General features: G+C 37.9%; 1 protein-coding gene across 1 annotated transcript in view; it reads left to right on the top strand.

Moving 5' to 3' along the window:
• NR1H4 (nuclear receptor subfamily 1 group H member 4) overlaps positions 1 to 26,035 on the top strand; it is a 38,310-nt gene extending 12,275 nt beyond the window's left edge. The window contains exons 4-10 of the mRNA XM_058190510.1: positions 3,361 to 3,501; positions 6,196 to 6,329; positions 7,414 to 7,512; positions 8,129 to 8,228; positions 11,674 to 11,820; positions 23,490 to 23,603; positions 25,568 to 26,035. Coding sequence (XP_058046493.1) covers positions 3,361 to 3,501; positions 6,196 to 6,329; positions 7,414 to 7,512; positions 8,129 to 8,228; positions 11,674 to 11,820; positions 23,490 to 23,603; positions 25,568 to 25,806 — 974 coding nt within the window. The 3' untranslated portion in view covers positions 25,807 to 26,035. The remainder of the gene's footprint in view (positions 1 to 3,360; positions 3,502 to 6,195; positions 6,330 to 7,413; positions 7,513 to 8,128; positions 8,229 to 11,673; positions 11,821 to 23,489; positions 23,604 to 25,567) is intronic.
• Positions 26,036 to 26,646: the final 611 nt, after the last annotated feature.

The following is a 26,646-nucleotide window of genomic DNA, read 5'->3' on the forward strand; positions in this document are numbered from 1 at the left end:
TTCTCTGGTTACTAATTCACTCAGGATTTTGGGAACTGATGTCTACATACCAGTGGTGAAATCCAATTTTTTTTACTACTGGTTCTGTGGGTGTGGCTTGGTGAGCGTGGCTTGGTGGGCATGGCAGCAGAAGGATACTGCAAAAACTCCATTCCCTCCCCACTCCTGGAGGAAGGACATTGCAAAATCTCCATTCCCACCCCATTCTGGGGCCAGCCAGAGGTGGTATTTGCCGGTTCTCCAAACCATTCAAAATTTCCGCTAACAGTTCTCCAGAACCTGTCAGAGCCTGCTGGATTTCACCCATTTCATACCTTAAAGTTGCCAAGGTTGAATTTATGAAACAGATTTATGAATCTGTTTAGATTCATAAATGTCTGTCAGTAGTATTACTATAAGAAGTTTGTGTGATTACAGATAGGTCAACAGATGGAACTATGTGACAAGTTCATTCACTGTTTAACAAAAGCTTAAGAAGTAGGTTTGCTTCACTATCAAATCAGGAGGGCAAATGCTGCAAAAATTAAAAAAAATGAGGGCTTTGGGTTGCTGGATTGGGAGCTTTATTACCAGGCTTCTGCATTAACCTGGGTGAAATAATGGATAAATCTCAGAAATAGAAGACTGATATTGTTGGAGGGACGTGATCTTCAGTTGGGATGGCATGCCTTTTTGTGGTACAAAAAGAATAAAATACATAGATATTTTCAAAGACACCAATGTATGTAAGGAATGCTCTACTCTTAGTATGGAAAAAAGCTAAAACAAAAAGTTACATGAAAATACCAGTCAGGCTTTCCACAATGGAAGCACTGATCCATCCAAATATTGTAAACTTGGGGAAAAACGTAACATATAAAGATATTTTGAATGAGAAAGAGGAGCTGAAAACTAAACAGGAATTACAAAACCAAGGGGTGGAACTAGCATGGTGTCCACATTTGCAAATACAATCAAGATATGAGAAAGATGCAAAGACATGTGGTTTCTATAAAGAGCCAATAACATTTGATAGGATACTATTAGCAACGAATGAAAAATTAATAAAAAAAAATATATAGCTATTTATTAAGTCTTAAAATGGAAGATGAACAAGTGAAAGAAACAACGATAGCTTGGGCAAAAAAACTTTGGATATACTATAGAATTAGATAAATGGCAAAAACTTTGGGATAGGAATTATAAATTGACAATAGCAACTACCTACAAGGAAAACCTGTATAAAATGTTTTACAGGTGGCATTTACCACCAGCAAGGCTAGCAAAGATGTTTAAAGACATGTCTGCCAAATGTTGGAAATGCAATCAAATACCAGGGCAGGTGTATTGATTTTATAATTCCTTTCTAGTGCATTTATCTTGAGAGGATTAGAAAATTTCCTCACTTGGAATAGCTTTTGTATTTACTATCATGCAATAATCTAGTACAGCTGTCTATTCCATTGGTCACACAAGTGAAAGACTGAGAGATGCAGATACCGTATATACTCGAATATAAGCCGATCCGAGTATAAGCCGAGGTCCCCAATTTTACCCCAAAAAACTGGGGTAAACTGGGGACTCGAGTATAAGCCGAGGGAGGGAAATGAGGCAGCTACCGGTCAGGGAAAGCCTCCCTCCCTCAGCCGAGAAGGCTGGCGGCTCCCCCGCCCCGCCCTCTCACTGCACCGGCAGGGCTTCCCCGCGCTAATGCAAAAGCCCGCCAAGTTTGCGCCATCCGGTATAATGTGAAAAAAAGAAGGAGAAAAAAAAACTCGAGTATAAGTTTAGGACGTTTTCAGCACAAAAACGTGCTGAAAAACTCGGCTTATACTCGAGTATAAGCCGAGGGGACGTTTTTCAGCACAAAAAACGTGCTGAAAAACTCGGCTTATACTCGAGTATATACGGTATATAGGGACATTGTTAGAAATAACACTCTTTAACAAATCAGAGAAGAGTAGCAAGCATTCTACTCTAAATTGGGTGGAAATATATTTCTCCAGAACATATCTTTGTAGATTTAGAAGCCTATATAAGGTATAGGATAATGTACTTAAGGAAATCTAGTTTTCAAAAACCTGCTCAAACTAAAAAGGGTGCCTTTGCAATCAACCAATCATTTAATCAATTTTTATTCAGTCACAAGCAAATAAAAAAAGGAAGTCCCAATTAATTAGGGTAAAAGGGGGGTGGGTTTCTAAAATATTTAAAAAGGATTAGAAAAGAAACTATGGTGTACTGTACAAACTGTAGAATAATAGTTATAGTCAAAGAAGTAACAGCAGAATGATCTGATAATAACCAATTTGTTAAGATAAATAAATCTAAACTACCAGAATGTTAAGTAATGAATAGAGATAATTCTTGGCTGCCTTTGCATGATAGACTCAACTATAAACCTTATTTAGTAAACATGCATGCACATTAATCTACTGTTTAGCTGGGGTTTATCTATGGAGTCTCTCAATCATCCAGGTCATGGTTGTTCAAAGGTGGTTTTTTTTTCCAAAAGGCAACTAGATTTATTTAGTTTTTAGCCACAATCGGACAGGACCCCATACAGTATTTGAAACTATATACCAAAGAATGACAAGTTATTGTGGCTGGACTGACAGAACACCCTAAGCCAAGGCCAACAAATTTACATTGCAATGTAGTACAACATGTAAAGGGACACAGTGGCTCAGTGGCCAAGACACTGAGCTTGTTGATCAAATGGTCAGCAGTTCAGTGGTTCGAATCCCTAGTGCCGCGTAATGGGGTGAGCTCCCATTACTTCTCCCAGCTTCTGCCAACATAGCAGTTTGAAAGCATGTAAAAATGCAAATAGAAAAATAGGGACCACCTTTGGTGGGAAGGTAACAGCGTTCCGTGCGCCTTTGGCGTTTAGTCATACTGGCCACATGACCACGGAGACGTCTTTGGACAGTGCTGGCTCTTTGGCTTTGAAATAGAGATGAGCATCGCCCCCTAGAGTCGGGAACGACTAGCACATATGTGCGAGGGGAACCTTTACCTTTACAACATGTAGGCCAAGTTGGTTCAAATAGCATGATAAACTACCATGACTTAGATGAAGTCTACTATATGTACTTCTGCCTATGTGGTTGGTAAATGATGGCTTATGAGTTAACAGAATATGTAAAGTTGACTATATCTTAGCATGACATATGAATCCAGTTACAGGATAACGGAATATGCAATATTTTAGAACTAAGCAATTATACTCAAATTAGAAATTCAGCCTAGATAAAACTTTTACTGTGATCTATAAAACACATTTGTGTAACTAAAAGCATCTTAAGTTAGTGGTATTCATATAATAATCATTTTAGTATTGGTTTTAAATCTGAAATATTATTCTGCATATATCATCAGGTTTCTTCAGAAGGAGTATCACTAAAAATGCTGAATATAAGTGTAAAAATGGAGGAAACTGTGAGATGGACATGTATATGAGGAGAAAGTGTCAGAAGTGCCGTCTACAAAAGTGCAAAGCAGTAGGGATGCTGGCAGAATGTATGTATACAGCTATTTTCAATTTTTTATATATAATAGAGGGGCTATACGGTCTTTGAATTCACCCATTTAGAAAAAAAGTGAAGATCAGATTCACTGTTGGTATTGTACTTAACGAACATTAGACTTATAATTGCATTTTATTAAAATTTACTTTCTTGGCATGTGTTGTGTTTTGTAAATATGAAGGATAGGATTCAAGCTGTTGGGTGTTTCCTATTGATAGCTTCAGTTATTTTAGCATAATTGCAGTATCAAACCAGTTTAAGCTCATACCGGAAATTAATCTACTCTGAATTTTTAATATGCCTCTCCAATCTGATCACTAGATGCTATATCAACTCTTATGCTTTGTAAAAAACAATAGACTCTATTAGCATTTCAGAATTAATGAAAAAATTAATTGACCTCCTCATGCTGTCAATTTAAAAGCAAAAATCTTGCTATATGCCCTCTCTGTCCTTAGTGCACAAGCAGGCAAACAAATGAAGCTGCCACAGTGATCAGACCCCCCCCCACAATGAATCTGTAAGCTTGCCATAAAAATAAGCTTTCTTAAAAATAAAGTCAAGTTGTTCCCAGAGAAAGAGGGAATGTGTGCATCTTCAGTACTATCAGTAATTTAGTATCTGATAATAAAATAAACAGGAAAAAAATAGGGCGATGTAACTAATGCTGCCCAAGGAAATGGAAACTTTTCAAACCAGCTGGCCATTTTCTCAGATAGTCTTGAGTGAAGCAAAGGCCAGCAATAAGGCACTGTGACTAAAATCTCCCTCTGAAATGGAAACTTGTACTTTGTTACTATGAGAGTCATATAACTCATAATTTAAACATAAGCAGATTCTTGTAAAGTACAGGAATGAGGACATCATGCGAGTTGTAACTACCTTCGAATAAGGAGTGGTGCTGTTCATTTTTAATTTAAAAACAACCTTCAAGGTTTGCTGGATAGTTAAACTTGTAACTTTTTTGTAAATTGACTTTAAGCAAAGTGATCTCTTTGAAATTAACATTGCCTTGGACTTTGAGCCTTTACTCATAAGACACTACCGCAATTATTCCTGTGAAATGTTGCTATGCTGCAAAAAAGGGGGCAATTTTATGGTTTTTATTACTTTATTTGTGCATTCCTGAATCATCATGATCTAGTAATTACACATCAAGTTTTTGTGCGGTTAGAGATATGTTTCTAAGCTCAGGAAGTAGAAAGTGATCCTCGCTCAAATCGGGTTCATGCTTTGTTGGAAAGACAAGCTTGTCATTGGAAATAATTCTGAGATTTTATTAAATAGCTTAGAAGGATATATGGCTGTTCTTGTAATACAATAAAATAAATAAAAGAATATAGTAAAAAACGGAGGGGAATCTAATACAATAAAACCATTTGTCAGATATTTGCTGTTCTGTTCAGTACCTTTCAGTACTGTTATTTAGAACAAGAGGCATCCATCTGAATGCATGAAATAAGCTATTTGGCCCTGGTTTATGTATACCATGTGTTTTCTGATTCATGAATATATGGAAATGTCTTTTTCCTCTAGCATATGAAGCAACTGTGCCCTTTTGGTAGTATACATAATGTGATTTACATTAAACACATCTGGAAAATGCCAGTTTGCTCAGTGCTGAAACAATCAAGTCAGCACTAAGTCTAGTGCCTATGTTGTGATTCTAAATACCATTTTAATCTTTGGAGATATTATGTGGAATTGTTATTTTAATCCCTTAAATTTCCTCTTCTTTCAGTAATAGAGGAAGTTTGATTTCTGTGGTGCATGATTTTATAATATACAGGATATTAAAACTATTCATTGCTGAATTAAGCATTTTCATAGATATCTTCCTCAACAATATTTAGTCTCTTTTATTCATTCTCCCAGGTGAAAAAAATGTATATGTATACACACACACAAAAGTATTCCATTTGTTATGGTTGCTATAGCCCTGCATCATCATTTCTGTATTCTTGGACAACAATATTTTATCTTCTTAAACTGATATAGTAAGATTGAATTTTTAATATTCTGAGTAGAGAAATATGTTGATCAAAGTTGGCTATATTCCTTTGAACAATTGTTATAGGTGGGAGGAATGACATAAATCCAGCTTTGGCAATAACTTTACAAATTTATTTCCACCACCACGTTTCAAGTATTAATAGAACAGACAATTTGCTGAAATAATGTCAGAAAGTGAACAGCTCCTTAATTTTTCTGAGAATCTATTTTTGGAATTGATTAAGTTTTAATATAATATGTCGAATGAGCTCTTGATTTCCACCCAGCTATTTCAAACTGGGTCTATGTGTCATGAAAAATACTTCTGGGGACATAGATTTGCCTTTCTCTTTATAGCCTCACATAGCTGGTCCATCCAGGGAGAAGAGACTCTCATAGGACAAGAAGATGATTAAATTAGCAAAAGCTTCCTTCTCCTGTTTTCTCTCAGAGTGATAGGAAGAATCATCCAGCAGCATTTGGGGACATATGATCCTAGTTGCGAAACTAACTTTGTCTAGGAAAGGATGTAGTTGCATCCACCCCCGGACAAGTTTACCTGAACATGTGATTAATTTAAAAAAGATGCTATAGGAGATTGTAATTGCACATGAGTCTTTGTTACTTTTGGGATTACCAGCATGAATAAGTGTCAGTTGTACAAATTATAAGTATTCATTTTTCTCATATTCAGGTTTGTTAACTGAAATCCAATGCAAGTCAAAACGACTAAGAAAAAACACGTCACAGCCTCCAGAGGAGACTATTAGTGAAGATCCTGAGAGATCTGATCTGAAGCAAGTGTCATCTACAACTAAATTGTATAAGGTAATAAAATTACTGTAGTTCTATAGTATGATACATTTAGTATGTATGGAAGACTGAATAAGAATTCTGACAAGGAAGTTTCTACTACCTTATAGAAAGGTGAGCTTTTAATAACAAATAAGTTATTTGCAAATAGCTGCAACATTTTGAAGTCACTGATCACCATTTTCAACCTTCCCTGCTGGCTTCCCACAAGCAAAGTCAATGGAGAAGGTATCAGGGAAGGTTGCAAGTTGCACCCATCCGTCGCTTTTGCCACTTTTTCTCCCCAAATACCGTTATGGATCTCATACTCAGTAGTACCACTCCACCAGGTCCACCCTCCAAAGCACTTTCCCATAGCTCCTAGCAGTCCATCTATATTTTGTAGGGTCTACCTGCAGCCTCAGCCAACCCATCAACCACCTGCGGCCCCTGCCTACTTCCCTGTACTTGTAGTACTGTCCAGAGGTGGGTTTCAGCAGGTTCTGACCGGTTCTGGAGAACCGGTAGTGGAAATGTTGGGTAGTTCGGAGAACCAGTAGTAAAAGTTCTGACTGGCCCTGCCCCCATCTATTCTCTGCTTCCCAAGTCCCAGCTGATCAGGAGGAAATGGGGATTTTTACAGTAACTTTCCCCTGGAGTGGGGTGGGAATGGAGATTTTACAGTATCCTTCCCCTGCCCGCCCACCAAGCCATGCCACACCCACAGAACCAGTAGTAAAAAATTTTGAAACCCACCACTGGTACTGTCCCCACAGACACCCCAGAGCACCAACACACCCTCCTCCCCATACTGTTTGTCTGGGATTCCAACCTCTTCTCATTTAGCAACTTGCATGGTCCTGGGGCTGCAATAACAACAGGACTGCTGGGATTGTGATTGCTAAGTAATGTAGTCATGTGCTGTTGCATTTTCTGACTGTATCATTTAGTGCTGGGAATTCTAGTTCCAATTGGTGGCTTGAGGACCACCTATAATGCAAAGGTAAATGATTCCATTATATTATTGAAATCAGGAAAGATGCTCAAATGTGTGTAGTTAAATCTATGTATGAAGTAGAAAATCATGCTCAGTTACGGTTTAATTTTTTTGCCAGTATAGGAGAAAGTAAAATTAAGTCTGGAACAACAGAATCTTCTTCGTTATATAATGGATTCCTATAATAAACAGCGGATTCCTCCTGAAGTTACCAAAAAGCTTGTAAGTATACATGCCTTATCTCTCATAGAATGATTTAGTGAACAATATTTTTGGCTTAAAGTAGTGTGTAAATGATGCCAATAAACAGTAGTGGTTTTAGTGGTTATTTTGACACCACTGTACCATATTGGCTACAAAATTCAGTGGGCCATTAGGTGGCAACAAAGTTTAAAAAGAAAAAAAAAAGGTTTAACTTGTCATTATTTGGGCATATTCTGAATTTTTGCAGTCTAGCTGAAGTACTGCTATTTATATTTGGTCTGGTCAAGCATCAAGTGAAACCACAGAATTTGGATTCAGATCTCCTAACAAGCAGAACAGAAAGTTTTTATTTGTTATACAAAAAGTTGAATGTGGAACATCCTCTATTTTCCATCTGCAGTGTATATGATTATGAGACTTTTAAACTGCTATATTGTATCCATCTATTTTCTCTTATTGTGGTCTAAAATAATCATTTTTCTGTTATGTTCATACTTTAATAATTGTTCAACTATTTGATATTTAATCCTATATATTTCAGATAGTTGTTAAAGAAAAATTAATAACTAGTTTCTAGGATTCCTATTTTTTTATCACTAGTTATAATTAATGATTATTTTGTTTTGATTATCAGTTACAAGAGGACTTCAGTGCAGAAGAAAATTTTCTTGTTTTAACAGAAATGGCTACTAGCCATGTTAAAATGCTTGTGGAGTTCACTAAAAGATTACCAGGTAATGATGTTGACTAAGTTTGGTCAAATTCAATTTTTAGTCAGAGATATTTTTTTATTTAATATTCCTTTATATCCTCCTAATCTAATTAATACTCAAGGCACCTAATAAAATATTTAAAAATTAAAAAAGAATAGAAAATAAAACAATAATATTAATAACATTTAAAAATTAAATAACCGATGAAAGTTGTTTTATAGGTTTTATAAATACCGAGGAGGAATATAAACTTCAGGATGACAACCACCTTAAATTCAGTGCTTCTGCTTAATAGATTGGGGATATCGTATAGCATATAATTGATTGTACTAGCATCTCTTTCACTCCAGAACATTGATTCCCTCTTAGAATCACCTTTGGCCAACCTCTTTAGAAAAGAGAAATCAATTATGTCAGCCTACACCCTCCATAATTCATGCCCTTACCCTTTGACCTACAAGATCTGTTGCATAGCAAATTGTTCAGCAGGTAATATAAGTTATTATAGCAATTAGAGTAAAGAGTTTCATTTTAGGCCCCAATCTATTAAAATAATCTAATAAATTTCAGCATCTTCATTCCAGGTTTTTCATTGATAGAAAAAAATCTGTTATTCTCTTTACTTGTATATAATTACAGTGATCTTTTATTAACTCATAAGTTCTTAAGTGAACCCTAACAGATCTATTGTTAATTTGACAGCATATTATCAAGCACTGGGAAATTTATTTATTTATTTATTTATTTTGTCACAACAATATATGTAGGTATCATACAAAAAAGATTATATAGTATATAAACACATATATGAGTAAATATAAGGAGGTATAGGCATATATATAGATAGGAAGAAGAAAAGAAAAACAATAGGACAGGAACGGTAGGCACGTTTGTGCGCTTATGCACGCTCCTTATGATCCTCTTAGGAATGGGGTGAGGTCAATAGTAGAAAGTTTTTGGTTAAAGCTTTTAGGATAATGAGAAGAGACCACAGAGTCAGGTAAAGTATTCCAAGCACTGATGATTCTGTTACAGAAGTCATATTTTCTGCAATCTAGATTAAAGCGGTTGACATTAAGTTTAAATCTATTAGTTGCTCTAGTATTATTGCAATTAAAGCTGAAGTAGTCTTTAACAGGAAGGACATTACAATAGATGATTCTGTGAGTTAAACTTAGGTCAGTTCAAATGAGTATAAAGACTTATTGCAAGCTTAAGCCCTCCTACAAGAATCTGGGCTACTAATGGTCAAGGAAAGTTAAGAATAGAAAGGAATTCAAGGTGGGCTGCACTAGATCTTTTGTGGGCACAAAGGAACTCATGAATGATGATGCATTTGATACCTCCCTGGGGCCCAGCCTGGTCATCTCCTACACATATAAAGATCTTTATACAGCCCTCTCATTAGAAAGAGTCTATGGGTACTAATTTTGCAGCTGAGAAAATGGTTGCACAGTTTCTCCTTCCAATCATATAAAACCATGCATTTTCTTCTTATGATGTCTTAAGCTTAAGCCCTTAAAAATTGGAGGGAAAGGATAAACAGCAAAAGAGTGATTAAATCTTTGCTTTTAGAGAATTACAAATTGTCCTGATAAATTTGAAATAAATTTTTGGAATTAATTATAAGAATTCTTCCCATTGGAAAGTGCCTTTGTTTTGAATTCGTCTTTAAAAAAAGACTTTAAAAATTGGATACTAGAAGCAATTAGAAGAAACTACATAATCAGATTGCCTTTAAAAAGAATCAATTTTATTTGGCAATAGTGAGACTGACTTGAAAGTGGATTTAAATATGACAGGCTACAAGAATGACACGGAAGAAGATATTGCACTGGACATACAAAAGGCTGATGGCCTAATAATTAAAAGGGATATGCAAATAACGAACCAAGAGAATGACTTGGATAATTTTCCTTATTGGATTTATAAAGGGTTCTTGGTGTAAGAATTTTATGAAAAAGGACAAAGAAAAAAATGGAAAGAAATCAGGTTCTAGGAATTATTTGAAGGGATTAAAGATCAAGTTTGTTAAAAGTAAAAAGAAAGAATATAAAGATAGCTTATTTGATCAAGGTTAAAATAAATACGTTGTTATTTCTGGTAACCCTTAATGAACTTTTAATGACATCTGAATTGAAATGACATAGCTTTAAGGATTTATTTATAGATACGAGATGAGATATGAAAAAAAGATAGGATTTGTTGTATCTTAAGAGAAGGTGATAAGTTATTAAAATTGTGTATACTTTTGATGAAGGGGGAAGTCATATATTTCTTTTTTTATTATATTTTTATTCTTTCATTTTTCAGAAAGTGTCTATAGTTTTTCTTTTTCTTTTTTACTTCGTTAGTTTTTATTGTTGCAATGGTAATTTTTAATAAAATTACTATTTAAAAAAGAAAATAAGCAAAATTACCTATGGAAGCAATTAGCAGTAGGTTTTATAAAAAGTGGTCAGTAAATGTAGTGCTATACTGTTCTAAATTATTAATAAGTGAGACAGTATCAGGTTACAGGTATTTATCTTAAATATAAAATTTAAGTCTAGTTAGACCAAGCCTCAGTAGGGCAGATATTATAAATTAAATGTTTGTTTGATTTCATAATATCTTCGTAATTTTTTCAGGGCACTGAAAACGAACATGGCTCTAAGGATGCTTACTTGGGGATTGGTGGAGACATATTCTATTCACCTTGATAGACCAAGCCTTGACCACAGCTAACCCAGCTCTCTTCTATATCAGTTTATGACTAGTTGGTCTGGGGCTAGAAAAATAAATGCATATAAGCTAGAACACTTTTACCCAGTTATCTCTGTGCTTTTGTAAAGAGAACACAGATCGTAGTTGTTCTAATTAGAAAGCAGACCTGATTAAAATATTGCCAATGTTAATAATTCACCTTTAAAATGATATGTTTGGAGATCTTTATTTGAAAACTTAGTCTGAATGAGTGGTGCCTAAATTTGATAAATAAAAATCCTTCCTACTACATGGTACCTTATTTTTTTATGTAATATTATATATAAAGTTTTTTTACATAGTCTCTTTTCATTAAGCTAATTAGAACAAAGGAAAAGCAAGAACAAAAAATGAATGAAAGAGTTGGAAAGTATCCAGTTAAATACTGAAAGTTGATAACACATCAGCTCTCTTCTAACCCACAAACAGGAAGCTAATTTGTAATATGCTAATTAGGCTGAGAGTAATCACTTTGTGATCTTAAATTAGATTAAGAAAATGTGTACATATGGAAAAAAACTAGATGAATTCTTGTTTAGTGGCTTGGGAACTGAAACAAATACACCCTTCAAATAGGTCTTTATAATTAAATACAGTAACTTCTTTTTTGTGCTAAAAAAAGTAATTTATCTATGTATTTTAGTTATCCTACAGTGAATCTTTGTCACCCGTACAACCATTTTTCTGACTGCTAGTTTAATGCTCTCACGTTTTATTTCAGGTTTTCAAATCCTGGATCATGAAGATCAAATTGCTTTGTTGAAAGGTTCAGCAGTAGAAGCTATGTTCCTTAGATCAGCTGAAATCTTTAACAGAAAACTTCCTAGAGGACATGCTGATCTCTTAGAAGAAAGAATTCGCAACAGTGGTAGGTGTCCTTAATTAACAGCAAAAGGAGACTCACTGTTCTTTGAAAAATTTAGCAAAAAATCAGTCATTTTGTGAATGTCAAACTTCTCAAGCATTCAGTAGGAATCAGCCTGGAGTTCAAGACTATCAAGGAATTATAATTGTATTATAAAAATACGAATACTGAAAATAAATTTGTTTTATTATAATAAGCCATATTTGGAGATGTGGAAAAGATCAGATAATGATATGTCATTTCTCATTATGTTCAGTAAAATAATCTCACCCATCCAAATGAATGGCAATGACAAAAAAAGCTCTATAATTGCTAAGTATAGATTGAGTGGAAAAACTGATATTAGTTCATCTAAAATATATTCGGTCATGACTGATGTGTACAATACTCACTATATGGTTGGTTTCACAAGATATGGTAGGTTATCATTACTACTACTTTTACAGCACCTTTCTGTGTACAAAATATGCTATCATTTAAATACAGTTTTAGTATACATAAGTATGTCAGTCATTATAAGTTATTATCATTTGAACCACTGTCTATGCTCTGGATTTCATATTTGGAAGGTGCAGGTTTGAGAAACAAAATAAATAATTGCAGAGGGAGATAAGAAGGGAAAATTCTTGCTGCTTTTTTCAAAGATGATCTAAGCATGAATGGGGGTATAAGATAAACATCTAGGAGTTAGGTTGCAATTTTATACCCATTTATATGGGAACAAGTTCTATTACTGCTTAGTATTTTTGACTCTAAGATATAAATCTGTGCTATTCTGTTAGCAACTACACTATTAGATATATGTTCAAGAATTAATAGAACATAGGGCATTTTACTATCAGATGATTTTAGTAGTATTTATTTTCTGTGTTAATGTGTTATATATCTCGTTCTTGTTTTGCTCGTTGGGTTGTTGAAATTCTCTTAAGAATTATAGCTAAGGGTTGAGGGGTTTTAATATATAGTTGCACATTCTAATGAATGCATACTTCACATCTTAAATAAATGTATTTAAAATGTGAAACGAACTTCTGTTGACAGAAAAACAAAATCTTGAGGATTATTTCTGTGGTTTGTGTTGAGATGACTTTTATGCGAAAGTGAGCGTCAAGTTGTCAGATAGCTCCTATTGTCCACATCTGTGAAATGCAGCAACAAAAGCTGAAAATATAAATATGCCAATAGATGTTCAAATTTTGGTCACCTGCCACAAGATTGAATCCCAGGCTTCTGAATTCCCTTAACAGTTATCAGCTTTCCTTTTCATAGACAATCGGGCATTTTGAATTTCTATGTGACATAGAAGCTTAGTGACTTAGCATCCTTCTGTTAAGGCAGTTCTCTATGGACGAAGGTGGTGACAGTGGCGGCAGTAAGACTAACAGACAAATAACTTGTGAGATGGAACACTATCTTACAAATAGCCCAAACTTCTTCTACATAAATATTAGATTATAAAATGTTTCTATCTAGTAGCAACACTGTCACCTGCTTTTGTTCCGTACCGATAGTTCCTCCTTATTTCATGGACTTATTATTTCAATAGCCTATACTTATTGATCAGTTTTCATTAATGTTCACAAAACTTAAGCTAACTCATGGGGATGAGCAAAAAAAGATGTAACATTAGTAAATGCATTTTAAATGACTTCTTTGGTAACTGAATACTCATTTATAGTCATATATTTTAGTTGCAAAGAATGTCCAACACAGTTTTGTGCATTTAGTTTTAAAATCAACGCATTTCCAAATATCATATTTGAAAAACCATAATTTGGCAGTGAAATTGTATTTATTGGATTTTGTCCTGGTTTACACTTACAAACTCTTTCAAGGCAGTTTGCAAGATTTCAATACACAAACAGCAATATTAAAATCTATTCCATAAAATTCCAAAAGCCCATACAGGTCATAAAAAACATTTTAAAAAAGGATTAATTATTTAGAGTTGAAAAAATCTGGACAGCTACAACTAATGCAAATAGAAGCCAGGTGGAAAACCCCAAGGAGGGAATTAACAAGATTTTTAAAAAAAACATAAATGAAAAACAATCAGTTCAGAAAATACTGTGAGCTACTCATTGTTTTTTAATTTTTGCAACAGAATCACATATTTTCTTGAATCACATACTAGACAAGCATATATTGGTAACAATGGACAGTTTCTTGATGCAATAAGTGAAAGCTTTCTGAAAAACTGAAATAAGCCTCTAATGAAAGATTTGGAATTAAGAAAATACTTTGAATAGATAAGATACTGTGAATGAGGTAAAACAGTATGAGTAATTAATACTTCTGTTTACTTCTCAGTAACACAAGAACTAATTTACATTTTGATTTAATATCTACTGGCAGCTTCAAGCCTATCCAGATGAAAGATCTCTTCATCCATATTAACAGCTGTCGTAGTTATAATTAATTAGCTCCAAACCACCTTCCTCAGAGCTGTTTTTCTTCTTTTAATTTAAACATCTAACTATAATAAATACATAAACTGAATGCTTATTGCTGAACAATGGAAATTAAAATAGGATGTATAATAAAGAACACAAGTCTGAAAACAGACATAAATTTTGAATTATACCAGTAACCAAATAGAAATTGAATCTACCGTTCAGCTAAACAATGAAGCTGCTAAAATAATATCAGAATAGTTTCAGAAATTGTGTTTTACTTGGTTCATAGTAAAAAAATTCCCATATGGAAAACACAAGTCACTTCCAGAATGGAAACTCCCTCTTGATGGAAGTTTTACCTGCAAAAGAAAATCAAAATCATTAATAATAATAATAAACACAGAAAGAATATTAAATCCTCAACTTATGACTATTTCTTCAGCAATTATTCAAAGTTATGATGCTCTGAATGGACTTATAGCCTGTGCCTGAAGTTACTGCTGTTACTGCACCCCTATAATCATTTTCTCAAAATTCAGGTGCTTCACAACTCCTGCTCAGAGTATGTTCCAGATGTCACCAAAAGGCCTTCCTTTTGTGGGGTAGCTGTGTCCTTTCTTTGATCGGAAGGCCCTTTAGACCTGATGTCCTACCCAGCTGCTCTACAGGGGGCCTTTAAAAATATCTCAGAAACTTCAATTGATGTTGAGCATGCTTTGATATGTTCATGTGATGTCTCTACACATGAGCTACACTGGTTTGTAATATGCTCTAGGTATAAGTTACGAATAAAGTCCTATCTAGCATAGGTCTAGATTATTTGTGGGACTGCTTATCTCCCTTGTTTTCTACCCAGCCAGTATAAGCCAGCAGAGCTGGTGACTCTGAATTCATTTGATTAAACAGCACCATCTATTGTGATTTTTCTCTGTCATCATGCCTGTTTTCTGGAACAACATTCCTCCTTGAAATATTTATGGCACTTATTATGTTCCATAAGTCCTTGACGGTCTGGCTGTTCTCCTAGGCCTTGGGATAAGGTGGATGGAGTCACTTGCTGAATGTATTTTTTTCTACCTTTTTCTACTGAGTAACTGATCCCAAGTTACTTACTTGGTTTGCATTTTGTTTTTATTGTTGACTATATTGTGAACCAATCAGTATCAGTTAGGAATCAGTTAGAATGCCTAAATTGAATAATAAAATATTACAGAGGAGATATTCCTATCTGCAATAATGGCTGTGTTCACATTTCACACTTCTGTAAGGTAGAATGATTTGTTTGGTTTTAGCGTAGCCTCTCTAAATCTAACTGCCATATTTTTAAACCATATTTTTATGATTTTAATATTTACCACATTATGTAAGCCCAGCCAATTATAGTTTATTAATAAACTATGCTTAGCCAAATTGGCTTCGTGTAATATGAATCCAGTCACCATTAATAATGTAGAAACTAATCTACTTGGAATACAATTATCACTTGATTCACATATATTTTGTGCAGTATTGCAAACTAATTCTGTTGACTGCCGACTTCTAGCAGTTCTGCAGTACGATTCTCACTGGCTCAAGGTTGACTCAGCCTTCCAACCTTCTGAGGTCGGTAAAATGAGGACCCAGATTATTGGGGGCAATATGCTGACTCTGTAAACTGCTTAGAGAGAGCTGTAAAGCACTGTGAAGTGGTATATAACTCTAAGTGCTATTGCTATCATTATACATTTACTTAAGAAGTGGAAACTCCTTCATCTTGAAGTTAGCTATTGCTATTGCTCAAACGAAGTTCCTTGAGATCTTTCACATCTGTCTTGTCTAATTGCTGCTGCATGAAACGTTTCCAGTCTATTTAGTATTTTGTTATTTATTATTTTCATAAACACCCTTTTTTAGTGGGAAAGCAGCTATTCCACATAATAAAATAGTGAAATATACCTACAGTGTAATGTATCTTTAAATGGTTTTGGCGGGAAACAAGCACGTTGCTGATTGGTTAAAGCCGCCGGTTGAACTGTATATAAGGAGAGGTTTTTCCCCAGCCTGGTTGCTGGGTTCACCATATATTAAAGAGCTGTTGTCACTACCCTGGTCTCCAGCCTCGTTACTTCCCGAACTTAACACTGGCGACGAAGGTGGGATCTCGAGGCTAAAGAGCACCAGGAACGAGCTGAACGCACGGAAGAACCGAACCCAGCAAACTCAGGGCAGAAACGCGGAGATGGCCAGCTACACTCCGCCCGCGCCGTTTGACCCAGCCAGGGAGAAATGGGGAACGTACATGACCCGTTTCGAAAGCTTCCTAGAGGCAAACGAACTGCAAGGAGTTCCAGACAACCGCAAAAGGGCATATTTCCTGAGCCACTGCGGTCCCGAGGTCATCGACATCGCGGAAGCCCTGGCAGAGCCAACGCCGGTACAATCGGTATCGTGGCAAACTCTGCAAAATCTATTGAAGAACCATTTCGCGCCAACACCGTCCAAATACGTACGGCGTTTTGAATTTGGAGAGCGCAGACAGCAAGAGGGCGAATCCATCAGCGATTACATGGCCGCCCTGCGAAAAGCCTCCAAGGACTGTGGGTACCGAGACTTGGATGAGGAGCTGTTAGAGCAACTCATCCGTGGGGTCAGAGACATTCGCTTGCGGAGGCGGCTGCTATCAAAAAGCAATCTAACGCTGGCAAACGCTCTGGACGAAGCCAGAGCTCATGAGATGTCCACCCAAGCGGCGGAAACCCTACAAAAGCCACTCACGCCAACGGCGAGCGCGAGCGCGAAATCAACCCCGGTCCACCATGAAGAAATCCAGACCGAATCAGACGGCGAGGATGAGGAAGGAGTTTGCCTCACCGAGAGAAGGGGCAAAGAAGACCGGGATGAATGCGGAAGTTGCGGAGGGCAACACCAGCGTCAACGATGCAAGTTCAAGGACGCTACATGTCGGCGGTGCGAGAAGAAGGGGCACCTGGCTCAAGTCTGTCGAGCACCCCAACCTTCCCGCCGAAAATTCAAACCAACCAATCAGAGCGCAGGATCGGCAAGGCGACCCGCGATTGGTCAAAACAAAAAGGGCGCGAACTCAAATCGAACGACCGTGATCATAGGCCGCAGCAACCCGCCGAGAAGAAAATCTTCACTAAACCGAAAATCGAAGGAGTGCCGTGCCGACTAGAAGTGGACACCGGGTCAGCGATCACAATCATGTCCTGGGACACTTTTGCGAAAGCTTTGCCGAGAATCGCCAAACGCAAACTGCAAACACAGCGGCTACGAGTTCACGACTACCAAGGGAATCGCATCCCTGTTCGAGGGACCACCTCCGTCCGCGTCGAGTACGGACCACACAAGAAGACCCTGCCCATCACGATAGTCGAGGGGACCCTGCCAAGTTTGTTGGGACTAGACTGGTTCCGTGCATTGGGCATGGGAGTGACTGGCATCTACAGAAGTGACTTTAACCTAAAAGACACACTCATGAACGAGTTCGAAGATGTCTTCAAGGACTGCCTGGGCAAGTACAAGGGGACCCCTATTTCCTTCAATTTAGACCCCCAGGTAGCCCCCATTCGGTTAAAGGCAAGGAGAGTCCCTTTTGCCCTTAAACCCAAGATTGACAAGGAGATAGACAAGCTCATCAGTCAGGGGATTCTGGTGCCAGTCGATCACGCAAAGTGGGAGACGCCAATCGTCACCCCAGTGAAACCAGATGGGTCAGTTAGAATCTGCGCTGACTACAAGGCGACGTTAAACAAAGCCTTGCAAAAAAGCGCTTACCCGGTCCCCGTGGTGCAACACTTGCTGCACTCGCTGGGGCAAGGGCACGTTTTTGCCAAGTTAGATTTGGCCCAAGCCTATCAACAACTGCCCGTAGACGCCAACACAGCCGAAGCCCAGACAATTGTGACTCACAGAGGTGCTTTCAAGTGTACCCGGTTACAGTTTGGGGTGAGTGTGGCTCCTGGTCTATTTCAAAATTTAATGGAGCGACTTCTGCAAGGGCTCCCGGGGGTAGTCCCCTATTTCGATGATGTATTGGTATCAGCCGAAAATTTAGAAGAATTGGGGGAACGTTTGAGAAAAGTTCTGGGCATTTTCCGGTCAGCCGGTCTAAAGGTTAAAGTGAACAAATGCCAAATAGGGGTAGAATCTGTAGAGTTCTTAGGCTACAGAATAGACAAGGAAGGAATCCACCTCACTGAAAGCAAGGTCAAGGCAATAAGAAAGGCTCCAGCGCCAAAAACAAAACAGAGCTACAGGCATTCCTGGGTCTAGTGAACTTTACGCGGTCTTTTGAAAAATAAGGCAACCGTTGCCGAGCCGCTACATAAGTTACTGGGAAAGAATACTGCTTGGTCTTGGGGAAAGACGGAAGCTAGGGCTTTCAAGCAGTAAAACATCTACTATCAGCGATAGTTTACTCATACAGTATCATAGCACAATGCCATTGGTATTAGTTTGCGATGCTTCCCTTACGGGTGGGGCTGTGCTCAGCCACAGGCTTCCAAATGGCACAGAAGCCCCAATAGCCTTCTACTCCAGAACGATGTCCTCGACAGAGAGGAACTATAGTCAGTTGGATAAGGAAGCTCTAGCTATAGTGTCAGGGGTAAAAAGTTTCACGAATACGTTTTGGTAGAGACTTTGAAATTGTTACAGACCATAGACCACTGTTAGGGTTACTGGCTGGCGATCGCCCAACGCCTGTGGCACTTTCGCCCGATTGACCCGATGGACTATCTTTTAGCCGCCTACTCCTACAAACTGCAGCATCGGCCGGAAAAGAGTTGGGGCATGCGGACGCATTAAGCAGATGCCCACTACCAGGGGCGATCGAGACCCCACTCCGGGACGCCCATACTGTTAATTGACTCTCTGGACTCTGGCCCAGTCACATCTAAGGAGGTGGCTCGGGCGTCATACCGAGACATTATTTTGAGAACTGTACTTGGTTGGGTACAAGAGGGTGGCCGCTGCGCGGGCGGCGTTTTAAAGAGTTTGTAAAGAAACGTGGGAACTGTCGGCTCAAGGGGGGTGCCTGCTATGGGGGGATCGAGTGGTGATCCCAGAGAAATTGAGGAAAAGGGTGTTGGATCTCCTCCACGAGGGGCACCCAGGGATCGTAAGGATGAAGGGCTTAGCGAGAAGCTATGTGTGGTGGCCCTTAATGGACTCAGAAATTGCTGAAAGGGTAGGGAAATGTCAGGCCTGCCAGGAGTCCAGACCGCTACCCCCAACGGCCCCGGTTCGGGAATGGGAGAAACCCCAGGGGCCCTGGTCTAGAATACACATTGATTTTGCCGGCCCCTTCCACGGCCAAACCTTCCTGGTAGTAGTAGATGCCTACTCCAAATGGCTGGAAATCATTCTCATGAGATCCATGACAGCCGAGGCCGTGATCTCAGTCCTACGGCACCTATTTGTAACCCATGGGTTGCCCGACACGCTAGTTTCCGATAACGGCCCGCAATTCACGGCAACCCAATTTGAGGAGTACTTGGCAGAAGAGGGCATCCGACATGCCCTCTCGGCGCCTTTCCACCCTGCGACGAATGGCCTTGCAGAGCGTTCCGTCCGGAGCGCAAAAGAGGCATTGTCCAGACTTAAGCCAGGCGACTGGCAAACAAAAATCGATGTTTTCCTGGCCGTCCAACACAGAACCCCCTGTGTCACAACCGGCAGAAGCCCAGCCGAATTATTAATGGGCCGAAAGCTCAGGTGCCCCCTAGACCGTCTAAATCCAAACTATACGCCGGAGGGTTACAAGGGGGAAATAGGAAAAACAAGAGAAATGGACATAGGCGACCGAGTGTGGGCACACAACTATGGTGAAGGCCCAACCTGGATAGCAGGACAAATCCTAAACAGAACAGGTCCAAAATCATACTTGGTGGAGTTAAAGGACGGCCGAGTATGGAGGCGCCACATAGACCAAATACGAAAACGCATAGCCGAACAATCTGAATTGATCGAAACGGGCCCTGACTATACAATGTTTGATTCCACAGCTGACTCAAACCCGGAAAATTCGCAAGACTTATCTGAAATTCCGGAGGTCCAGCGACGCCCACAGGTCCCAGTAGAAAACAGCAGGGACGACTCTGCTAATAATCCAGGGCCGGATGGCCTAGAGAAGGAGCTGAGAGGAGCAAACAGCCCCTCCGGTCAGCTCGACCCACTCCCAGGGAATGTACTGCGCAGGTCCGAAAGAGTCAGGAGACGCCCAGTCTATTTGCGTGATTACGTTGAAAAATAATATGTAAATATCATGTAAATATGGGTAAAGTGTTTTCTGGGGGGAAGGAGTGTAATGTATCTTTAAATGGTTTTGGCGGGAAACAAGCACGTTGCTGATTGGTTAAAGCCGCCGGTTGAACTGTATATAAGGAGAGGTTTTTCCCCAGCCTGGTTGCTGGGTTCACCATATATTAAAGAGCTGTTGTCACTACCCTGGTCTCCAGCCTCGTTACTTCCCGAACTTAACATACAGTATTATGAGTATTATGAGCTGATTTCTATGACCATAGAATGGTTATTTAAAGTATCATCAAAAAGTACCTCTCAAATAGGAAACTACATTTGATCTTGGTCAAAAGTTCAAGAAATTTTCATAGACTATTGCTGATTTTTTTAACCAATGAGAAAAATATTCCAGGCTTTGTTTTGTTATACTATTTCAATTTATTATTGTATGGGTGAAGATATAATAGATATAGATAAAGCTCCCTATAATTTCACATATTGAAATGAATTTAAGATACTTATGTAGCAGGGAAATATTATGCAATCCATAGTTCTCAAGAGTGATTCAATATCCAGTTAAACCTGTACATCTAGATTTGAGCCCAATTTCCCATACTGTTTCCTGGGAATTTCATATGAAACATTTCTCTACTACCTGTACGGTTCTTGGAAATTAAGGAGTGCAATAGTAGGATGCTTATGTATGCACTACAAAACAAGATTCAGTCGCCCAAAATATATTTAAGATATTGCAACAGCAAAAAACTTACTTATTTTTTATTTATTTATTTATTTATTTAGTCACAACAGTATATATAAGCATAAGCATGAAATAATTATACAATGTATAAGCATATATATAAGTATGAGTATATAATAACTATATTAATTGGATATAACAAAAGGAAACAATAGGACAGGAACGGTAGGCACGTTTGTGCTCTTACGCACGCCCCTTACAGACCTCTTAAAAATGGGGTGAGGTCAATGGTAGATAGTTTTTGGTTAAAGCTTTGGGGATTTTGGGAAGAGACCACAGTCAGGTAGTGTACCCCAAGCATTAACAACTCTGTTACTGAAGTCATATATTCTGCAATCAAGATTGGAGCAGTTAACATTAAGCTTACATTTATTATGTGCTCGTGTATTGTTGCAATTGAAGCTGAAGTAGTCTTCGACAGGAAGGACATTGTAATAGATGATTCTATGAGTTAAACTCAGGTCATGCCGAAGGTGGCGTAGTTCTAAATTTTCTAAACCCAGGATTTCAAGTCCGGTGGCATAAGGTATTTTGTTGTATTCGGAGGACTGGAGAACTCTTCTTGTAGAATATTGTGCTCTTGTGCTACTGAGGTCCTATTGAATAGGTCACTATAGATAAGCCATTTCAACTGTATTCAAATTAGAATAGAATAGAATAGAATAGAATAGAATAGAATAGAATAGAATAGAATAGAATAGAATAGAATAGTTTATTGGCCAAGTGTGATTGGACACACAAGGAATTTGTCTTGGTGCATATGCTCTCAGTGTACATAAAAGAAAAGATACATTCATCAAGGTACAACATTTACAACACAATTGATGGTCAATATATCAATATAAATCATAAGGATTGCCAGCAACAAAGTTACAGTCATACAGTCATAAGTGGAAAGAGATTGGTGATGGGAACTATGAGAAGATTAATAGTAGTGCAGATTCAGTAAGTAGTTTGACAGTGTTGATGGAACTATTTGTTTAGCAGAGTGATGGCCTTCGGGAAAAAACTGTTCTTGTGTCTAGTTGTTCTGGTGTGCAGTGCTCTATAGTGTCATTTTGAGGGTAGGAGTTGAAACAGTTTATGTCCTGGATGTGAGGGATCTGTAAATATTTTCACGGCCCTCTTCTTGATTCGTGCAGTATACAGGTCCTCAATGGAAGGCAGGTTGGTAGCAATTATTTTTTTTGCAGTTCTAATTATCCTTTGAAGTCTGTGTCTTTCTTGTTGGGTTGCAGAACCGAACCAGACAGTTATAGAGGTGCAAATGACAGACTCAATAATTCCTCTGTAGAACTGAATCAGCAGCTCCTTGGGCAGTTTGAGCTTACTGAGTTGGCGCAGAAAGAACATTCTTTGTTGTCCTTTTTTGATGATGTTTTTTATGTTAGCTGTCCATTTTAGATCTTGCGATATGATAGAACCTAGAAATTTAAAGGTTTCTACTATTGATACTGTGTTGTCTAGTATAGTGAGAGGTGGAAGTATGGAAGAGTTTCTCCTAAAGTCTACCACCATTTCTACGGTTTTGAGTGTGTTCAGTTCCAGATTGTTTTGGTTGCACCACAAGGCTAGTCGTTTGACCTCTCGTCTATATGCGGATTCGTCATTGTCTCGAATGAGACCAATCACTGTTGTGTCATCTGCAAACTTCAGTAGCTTAACAGATGGATCGTTAAACATGTACTTATCAACTCTTCAAACAGATCAACAGTAGGGAGTTTCCATATGTGGTTGACCTAAAACTCCCAATAACCCTTATCAACATGGTCTGCTTTACAGCAAAGGATATTGGGAGCTAACATTCTGCAACAGGACTGTAGTTTCCCCATTTCTGATTAATATAAGAATCTTGATAATATAATGATATTGTGACAGCAAATAATATTAATAATGTGCTGCATTTATCTATTTTGCAGTTTGAGTTCCGTTAAAGGCATATAGAATTTTTAAACTGATATTTATTTATGAGATTTGCAGAACTGGTGCTAGAGTTTGTGTTATTACAGGAAAATAGCGCCCTCTTGTGAATAAAATAGCATATTTCATATAATGAAACCATAAAAATAAAAAATAAAAAAAAAGGGAAATAACCCTGATATGGAATTAGAGAGGAAGGGGTGGTTTTTTTAATAAAAGGATTTTCATACAGTACTTTCTATCTTTGTTGATTTCCAGCCTCTTGCATAATTTGGGTATTGAATTGTCTGAATTTTAATTACCAGGGATTGCATCATAATTCTATTATAAGTCTATTTTCCCCCATTGCCTTATAGGTATCTCAGATGAATACATAACGCCTATGTTCCATTTCTATAAAAGTATTGGGGAACTCAAGATGACACAAGAAGAATATGCCCTGCTTACAGCAATTGTTATTTTATCACCAGGTAATTAATTTTCTCAGTTGTTTCAGAACAGTGTCTTTTAAACTTGTTCAGATCACAGAACCCTAGGGTGCATCGGTTTGAAAAACCGTATTCCAGACAATCAATTCTGAATTATGTTATCAAATTTTATGAAAAAAAGGAAAGGCATGAAAAAGAGATTGCTAATTTCTTATACAAAAACAGTAACTGTTATTAAAGTATTTTGGGCAAATATTTTTAGAGTGAGTGCATATATGTTGCCTATGTGTGCGCCTTGCCACATTCCACATTTGCATGTATGGGCATGGAAAATAGAGTCCAAATCAGTGATGGGTTACCCATGGTTTGGACCGGTTCTATAGAACCGATAGTAAAAGCGGTGGGAGGCTCCGCCCACTGACCCGAATGTCATCAAAAGTGATCTGCACATGCACAAAAGAGCACGCAGGCGAGCAGGGCGAGCACGCGCGCGGCCACGATGCGAACCGGTAGTAAAGGTAAGTAGCACCCACCTCTGGTCCAAATGTTCTCTCCTCTTTTGTTCATGCAATGAAGACGTCTTAGAATGGAGCACTCAGCAGTATTCCTAGTTGCTGCTCAAGACCTCTCTCAGGCCCTTTTTGAAGCCCTCTCCCGATCCGCCCCTGCCCAGATCTGACCCATTTTTAAATTCAATCTTTCACCAGCTTCTCTCCTCATACCAAATGTGATCTAAATGTATACTTTTGTGTGATTTCCTTCTAGCATTTTACTAGAACAGGGGTGTCAAACTCAATTTCACTGAGGGCCGCATCAGGGTTGTATTTGACCTCGCGGGGAGGAGGCATGGCCAGGGGGCATGCGCATCTTGACATCACTCATATCAGAGGTCACTTGTGATGGCCAGGTAGCTCTGCCAGCAAAAATGGACTCCCAATCTCCATTTTCACTGGTAGAGGGTTGCAGGAGGCCGTCCCAGCCAAAAATGGAGATTAGGAGCCTGTTTTTACTGGCAGAGGCACCACAGGCCGGTCCTTCACTATCTCCAGGCCGGCCCCACGGGCCAGATCTAAGCACCTCACAGGCTGGATCTGATCTGTGGTCCTTGAATTTGACACCCCTGTAATAGAAGGAATGCATTGGAAAGAAACCTGTAAAATTCTACCCTTTGTAATATTACAAATGCTCACATACAATTGTTTAATCATAGACATTTCTACATTAAATGTTTCAAGTAACTTGTTTTACATTCAGAAGACAAGACAAACTACATGTTACATTAGACTGCATCCTCCAGGGTTGGTATTTGGAGTTCTAGTGCAGGTAGAAGATTCAACCCTTTGCCTCCATACTAAGGAGGTATCTAAGCATTTATTTTCCCCTGGAATGGACAGTTATAGCCAAATACTTCAAACATGTAGATATATTTGTAAAAGCGAGTACAGATTTAATATCATAGCTGTTAAGATGCAATAGTTCTGATCACTAGCAGCATAAAATGGTAGGGGCCTAGCTAGAAGAAATCTATGAGTTTAATGGGATTTGTGTTACAGGTAGTCTTCGACTTAGAACCATTCCTTTAATGACCATTCAAAACCGGCACTGAAAAAAGACCTGTGAGAATAAAAGTTTTGAGTGCCTTTCTAAGGGGAGAGAAGCCAGCTCTACTGCAGGCAAAGTATACCAGAGCTGTTATGCTGTCTTTGCATAACAGAGATAAGTATTTCAGCAATAATAGGATTTTGAATTATTTCTATTATCTCAGGATCAGGGCATGCAACCTTCTCTATAACAATCTGTAGTATCAAAAAGCTAATGAGTAAAACTAATCCCATCAACATTGCAAGTTTTTACAGACACGCAATTCTGCATACAATAAGTATATGGGAACAAAATAGCCTATGAACAGAAATGTTGTATTTCACTTGCAACTGGACTTTGGTTTTGATAATTTCATATATGAAATAATACTATTTTTCCCCATCTTCTTTGAAAATTAAAACCAGATCGGCAATACATAAAGGATAGAGACTCTGTTGAACGGCTTCAAGAACCTTTGCTTGAAGTTCTGCAAACATTCTGCAAACTTCATCACATGGATAGTCCTCAACATTTTGCTTGTCTCCTTGGTCGCCTTACAGAATTACGGACTTTTAATCACCATCATGCAGATATGTTGATGTCATGGAGAGTTAACAATCACAAATTCACACCTCTTCTTTGCGAAATATGGGATGTACAGTGATAAGCTTGGTTTTTACTGGATCGTAAACTAAGTTAGCTGGGACAACAAACTTGAATCCATAATATCAGTGTATTCATTCAGTGTTTTTGAATTGTAAATATTTTCTTAAAGCACTTAAAATAATTGATAGTAAATCATTTTCATTGAAGTTTACATTTTTGTGTCTGTTTACATAGAATATCTGCCATGGTTCTTAAGTACCTTGAAACAAAAGTGAATTTCTATTTGCCTGAAGCAAGTTCCTGTTATTTCTTTTGAAATTAAAGTGGTTAAAGTGGTATATTACAATTTCTTTTTATTTTCGTCTTTGTTCTTTATAAACCACTACTTATCAGTTGATAAATTGATAAATCCTAAACTATTGGAAACTATACCTGCATAAAACATACTATCCTGCTGTAGATACAATGTTGGCAAATGCTGCTGTCCTTATTTACAAGACATATTAAAGACAAACTTGTGGGTTCCCTCCTTTCTTACCCAATATCACAATCTCATGGGAAAACTATGCACCAATCATTCTCCTTAATGTGGATCAAGGCTGGGAAGGATGACTAGACAGCTGAGGTCAGCCATCTTTCAAACCTTTGTCCCAGTTTTGCACAAATGCATTCAGAAGTCTGACTATTGGCTGGTAGGGTAATTTTGAACAGTGATTGAGAACTGTTCTGAATATCTTTATTCTGCTTACATTATCTGTTATATAGGAGTTCAGCATTAACTTACTATCTTACTGGAGAAAACTAAAGGAGCAAGTGCTCCATATTTGTGTTTGTGATTTTTATATGTGGGATAAAAATCAAAAGATTAAATAAGGACCATCTCTCTTAAGAAGAGGCT

Source organism: Ahaetulla prasina, chromosome 7 (genome assembly GCF_028640845.1).
Source record: "Ahaetulla prasina isolate Xishuangbanna chromosome 7, ASM2864084v1, whole genome shotgun sequence".
Classification (NCBI taxonomy): domain Eukaryota; kingdom Metazoa; phylum Chordata; class Lepidosauria; order Squamata; family Colubridae; genus Ahaetulla; species Ahaetulla prasina.